The sequence below is a fragment of the Rhineura floridana genome, chromosome 9 (assembly GCF_030035675.1).
Source record: "Rhineura floridana isolate rRhiFlo1 chromosome 9, rRhiFlo1.hap2, whole genome shotgun sequence".
In the NCBI taxonomy this organism is placed as follows: Eukaryota; Metazoa; Chordata; class Lepidosauria; order Squamata; family Rhineuridae; genus Rhineura; species Rhineura floridana.
Genome location: NC_084488.1, coordinates 90,865,902 through 90,871,901, shown reverse-complemented (window position 1 = coordinate 90,871,901; position 6,000 = coordinate 90,865,902). Strand labels below are relative to the sequence as shown.

Here is a 6,000-nt window from a genome sequence, read left to right as displayed (position 1 = left end):
AAAGCCCAAGCACATCTGAGTCCCATTGACTTTGGTAGGAAAATCCAGCAAGTGCTTAAATGACCATATGAAGCTGCCTTATATTTACTCAGGCCACTGAAATCAGTGGGACGTGGGAGATGCTTTAATTATGGTTTGAGCAATTTCCCTGTTTTAAAATTAAATTTTAGATCCCCAGGATGCTGAATTCTTTACTCATTATGGAGGTCTCCATTTGTGATTATGGGATCAGTTAATGCAGTCTTCGCAGATTCAAATCTCTGCTCAGTGAGGCAACTGATGGTGTGGCCTGGGGCACGTCATTATCTTGCATCCTACTCTGCCTCACAGGGTTGTTGCATGGCCTAAGCTGCTACCCAAATTCCCCTTAGAGATAACAGGCTACACGTGCAACAAGTTATAAAAAGGTATAAAGATTCTAAAAGGTTTAAAACCAAAATTACTCAGCAAGATACCTACAAACTTCTTTTCTTTTATTACATTGATATCCTATCTTTCCTTCAAAGAGCTCAAGGTGGCATACACAGTTCTCATTCTCTCCCTCCCCTTTTTATCCTCAAAACTAGGGATAAGGGGGAAAATGGATTCATTTAGCATTTAAAGGCAAACCTACCTAATTCGCATTTTCCAAAACAATACACAATCCAAAACAGAGCCATTCTTTGGTATTTGCATTTTCTCCAAATGTTGCAGTGCAGTTCTCCAGCCAGGTAATGTGTGCAAAAATGCATATACAAGCGTAATGTGTGCACAAAAATGCATTATATTAGGGGGAATTGTTTTGCAGTAATGGAAGTATTAGGCAGAATTGCATACAAAATGTAATTCTCACTTAAATCCTGATTAATTTTCAGGAGGACTTTTAAAAGAATAAATAAATTACAACTGATGTGGAAATGTGGACAACTGAATTCAAGACTGGAAAAATGAGAATCTGAGACTGACAGATTCATCCATCCCTAATCACAACAACCCTGTGAGGTAGGTTAGGCTGACAGACAGTGACTAGGTCAAAGTCACCCAGTGAGCTTCACAGCTGAGTGGAGATATGAACCTGGGTCTTCCAGGTCCTAGTCCAGCACTCTAACCACTACACTATGCTGCTGCTGCTTTTCTCTTCCATTCCTTCCTTCCTTTATTGATTTATTTTTTAAAAGGCTATTAACTGGGGGCGATTGGAGCATGGAGTTGGCTACATTTGTATTTGCAAACACAAGCTTCACTCAAGTGGCACTAAAAAGACAAGAAGGAGTGGGGTGGCTGGTGGCTGGGGGAGAGAAGCTGTAGAAACAGAAGGAGAGCCATTCTAATGTGTGTATAAAAAGGGATCTATGTTTTGGGACTACAGTGCCTCTGCCTATCTATTATTTTCAAATTTTTCACAGCAGATGATTTTTAAAAATATAAATATATAAAACTGCAACATATTTATTGTATAGTTTTGCCTCTGCACTAGCATTTTGCAGTAGCACGTGATCTTTTTTTTTTAAGCCATGTTAAATTTGTAGTAAGAGGGTCAGGCATTTCATACTTGGCTTCCAAAAAAGAGTCAGAAGAAGAAGGAGTGTGTACATGAGCAAAGAAGAGCTCATCCTGGACTTTCTTTGAGTGTCAGAGCTGGAGTTAGCAAGCTCCTCTGTGCTTTTGGGTCAAGCAAAACAAGACCAGGGAGTCGAGCTGAGAGAAGATGTGTCTAATTTTGCTGTCTTAAATGCACCTTAGCAATTATGACACCTGCTTCTTTTTTTTAATCTTGAAGATGCCTGAAGTCGAGCAAGCTGTTCTCTTCTATTGACACTGAAAAAGTGGTTCAGGGCTATGTTTGTCACACATCTTTTGCTTGTGGTTTTAAAAATCACTTTGGTCAGTGTGTCACCGGAGGAGCCCGGGAGTTGTCCCAGAGGATATCAAACACAGAAAGAAAATTCCTCATGCGTAGGTGAGTGAATAATGTTTTTTCCTTCTCATAACTTTAGGTCAGTTAAGAGGCTTAACAATATGGGACTTTTTTTAAAAATAGTATTTATGTACCTTTATGTTATGGATTCTCTGCTAAGCTTGCTGTGCATTTTTAGAAGAAATGCATTCATAGCTGGGTTTCCAACCTTGATACGTTTCCCGTGGAATAATAACAGGTGCCTCAAGACGTCTGCCAAGAAACTTGTCAACAACAAAAAAAAGCAGGCATGAGAAAGACAGGGTGAGAGAGTTTTGGTTTGGACAACAGCATTTTAGTACTGATGACACATTATACATTTAATGAAAGTTAGGTTCATGTGGGTCCTTAAGGAACTACATCTTAGTAATTTGTCACAACTGTTTCTGGAGGAATTGTTCATACATCTCTAGAAACATTTAAATGTCCTTGCTGCCCTCAAAGAATCATGGGGATTGTAATTTGCTGAAGATAGTTCACAGAGCTACAATTCCCAGGGTTCTTTGAGAAGATGGAATGACTATTAAAGCAGTTTAAAGTGTGTGTGTGTAGCGGGTATTGGCAGCAATCCTATGCGCTCTTACTTGAGAGTAAATCCCATGAACTCAATGGGACTTGCTTCTGAGATTTCTTCATTGGGAAGTGTCACAAAACCAGTGAAAGCCAAAACCATAACAAGGGTTTTCATCAGATGAATCATTATGTATTATTTGCTGCTGTGTTATTTTTTTTAAGGCCTCATAACCAGCAGTCCTTTGATTTCCTGCATTCACTAGACCATTTCATCCTCTACAAGTTTAATTTTTGGTGTTCAAGACCCTGTGAGCACAATGATTTGGGAATAATTCAACATTAAGTCTAATTCCAGAGTGGGCGGTATTTAACTGTAAGACTGGGACTAGGGATGGAAATATTCTCTCAGTTCTCCCAGTTTCTCATTTTTCCAGTTCTAAATTCAGTTCTCCATCTTTCTGCAGCAATTTGCAAGTTGCTGAAAAAAAAATCCTAATGAAAATTCCTCAGCATTTTAGTGTGAATTTCTCCTAATTAAACACAACTTTGGCTGCAGTTTTGACTAATGTATACACCTTAGCATTCATTTCGCCTCATGTAATGTATTTTCTCGCTAATATATTCATTCTTATGCACCTTTCCCCATGATATATGCCTTTTTAAACATTGTTTGATTTTAATATTGCATAGAAAAATTCAGAAAAGTGCAAATTTTGAAGGATGGCTTTGTTTTAGTTCTCAGGTTGTTTTGGAAAGTATAGATTTGATAGATTTGGCTTTAAATGCAAACTGAATTGAATTTCTCCTCCATCCCTATTTCAGAATGGGCAGTAAAGCTGGGACACAATTATGGATGTTGCATAAGGGCCTTTTATTAATTGCCAACATAGCTTGTTAAAATTATTTTTTAAATTTGCATATCGCTTAATAGAAAAAGAAATCTCTAGGCAGTTTACATAAGATATAACCAGGAAAAAAATCAATATAAATTCATATAAAAACACAAAAGCAGCCATCAAACAAAACTTTTAAAAAGCAAAATAAAAACAGAATAAAACTATACACCACAGAGAAAACTGAGCAGTGCTCGAAAAGAAAAAAGAATAAGAATTAGGAATCAGAGTCCAGGATATAGGTAAACATGATCACTGTTTCCAGTGTTATTCCAAAGGCATATCTAATGTATATTGATTGTACAAATGCCACCCCCTCCCTCAAAGAAACCTGGGAACAGTAGCTTGGCAAAGACAATCCTTATTCCACTCAGTATAACTATTTACTTTTAATTTATTTTCTACCCATCTTTGGCAGACTTGGTTTAGTTTGACCAATGCCAGGCCAGGATCCACATGGATCTTCACCATTTGGGTGAATGCAGAAATTGGGCTGGATGTGCACCTTCTGTTCCATAGATGAAAGTGCGCCCTGGATTTGCAGAAGGGAGTTGGATTCAGTAGACACTCCCATGGGTGGAAGTGGGGAGAAAGTGATTTTTGCTCTCCCCTGTATCCCTCGGTGCCATCTCACACACTGTCCTGGAGGGTGCCCAACCCTCTGGAGCAGATTTTCAAGGGCAAAATAAATAAATAAATATATAAATAAATAAATAAATACATAAATACATAAATAAAGTATTTTAAAAATCAGCAAAATGTTCCTCTCATCCTTCCACCCATGGGGGCACCCAGTTTGGGGAGTTTCACTCTGCACAACTCTGGATCCAATCCATTGACTTTTCAAATGAAAAAATTGTTGTGTCAATCTGAACACAAAAGCCATGGGACACATTCTGAGCTAACAGGTGCATGTTATCTGCTGTCTCTTACAAGTCCTTCCAGTTTTAAGTTATATGTTGAGGATACAATATTTTTTTAATTCAGATGTATTTCACTACACTTCCTAAGGACTGAATTTGGAATGACTGAATCCCTCTCATTAAAGACTCTGTATAGGTTCAGTGCAGAGTGCTGATAGTGTGGAGGAAATAAATGAAGGCAGACTCTGACTCACTTCACAATACACCAATGTGGCCTCTGCTTCCCTGCCATGCATACTAATGGCTCACCTTCTCTAACTGGGTCTTTTTTTGGACTCTTGGTAAATGAGGTTGCTTGTGTATGAAGATGCTAAGAACTGTCTGCTAGCATTGCAATGACATGATTCATCGTTTTTACTCATTCTCAAGACTGTCTCTGCTGAGATGGCATAAAGAAGCCTTTGAGCTCAGAGCAAAACCTCATTCTTCCATTCAGAACTGCCTGCCAGGGCATTGTAGGAAACCTTTGTTCTCCCCTAAGAGGATTTATTTAACACAGGGGAAGTTCTCATTACAGGGAAATTTTTGCCAGGATATCTAGAGCAGCTGCAGCAAGATAGCAGCTACTTCACAGGGAGGGGGAGGGACAGGTAGGTGATGATGAGTAAAACTCAGTTATACCTGATAGTTTTTGAATGAGCTTAGTTGTTAAGAAACAACCTCTTTTATGCAATTTCGCAAAGAGATTGATCCTGTGTGGTGCTGCCTTCCACTGCTGATTAAAACCGGTGATCCTCAGGATTGCTAAATCAAATGAAAACACAACAAGCACTATTGTGAAGTTTGCATGTTTTTCAACCTGCACAACTACATGGTACTGGAGTATTCTCAAGACTGGCTTGAGATGATGTAAAGCCTGTAAATTCCAGCACCACAGATATCGAAGCACTGGCCAGAATTGCTGAGACTGTCAGGATAGGGTACAATGGCAAGTTGTGGCTACATGAAAGAAGTCACTTGATGACTGTTATATCAAGTGGTGACTGTCTTGTATGAATGGACCACCACATATCTATATCTATCTATATTGGACCATCACATATCTGTCTATATCTATATATCACCATCACATCACCTCAAAGGCAGGGTTGACACTTTGTCTCCGTGGAACAGGGAAACTTAGTGTTTGTGGTCAAAATTGTGTCCATATGCCAGGATCTTATACATGGTCCTGTTTACCAGGCTATACACTGGTCTTGTTATACAAACAGTAAGGTTATTTGTTCTTTTTGACTGATAGTTCTTTATTACAAGGGAAGAATGAAGTAGGGTCATATTTACTGGCCACACCTCTCAGCACTGACACACCCACTGGCCACATCTTTTGTCAGTGACATATTTATTTATTTATATTTATTTATTTATTTATTGCATTTGTATACCGCCCCATAGCCGAAGCTCTCTGGGCAGTTGACAACCATTCATGTTAAGCATGAAAAAGGTCCTGTGCCCACACAGGTGTAACATACTGAGGACTCTTTGGCTGCTTTCAGACATGGAACTTATTGCGTTAGTTTAATGGATTTAAATGGCAGTGCTTCTGTCCCGATTTCTAACATTCCTTTCACACTGCAGTATCTGTCGCATTAAGGAACAGTAGCTTTTTCAGCCGATATATTGGCATTTCGCACAACTGTCTTTCACACGGCTGCAATGAATGTCTTATTTTCATCCCTCACCTATTATACACTTGCACACTGTTTCCCATTGTGTAGGAGGTCTAAGATCTGGTCCT

General features: G+C 38.9%; 1 protein-coding gene across 2 annotated transcripts in view; it reads left to right on the top strand.

Moving 5' to 3' along the window:
• The first annotated feature begins 1,569 nt into the window (after positions 1-1,569).
• The window catches only part of EGF (epidermal growth factor), a 67,771-nt gene continuing 63,340 nt past the window's right edge, over positions 1,570-6,000 (top strand). For both annotated transcript variants that reach the window (XM_061584487.1, XM_061584486.1), the window contains exon 1: positions 1,570-1,939. In XM_061584487.1, coding sequence (XP_061440471.1) covers positions 1,819-1,939 — 121 coding nt within the window. In that variant the 5' untranslated portion in view covers positions 1,570-1,818. The remainder of the gene's footprint in view (positions 1,940-6,000) is intronic.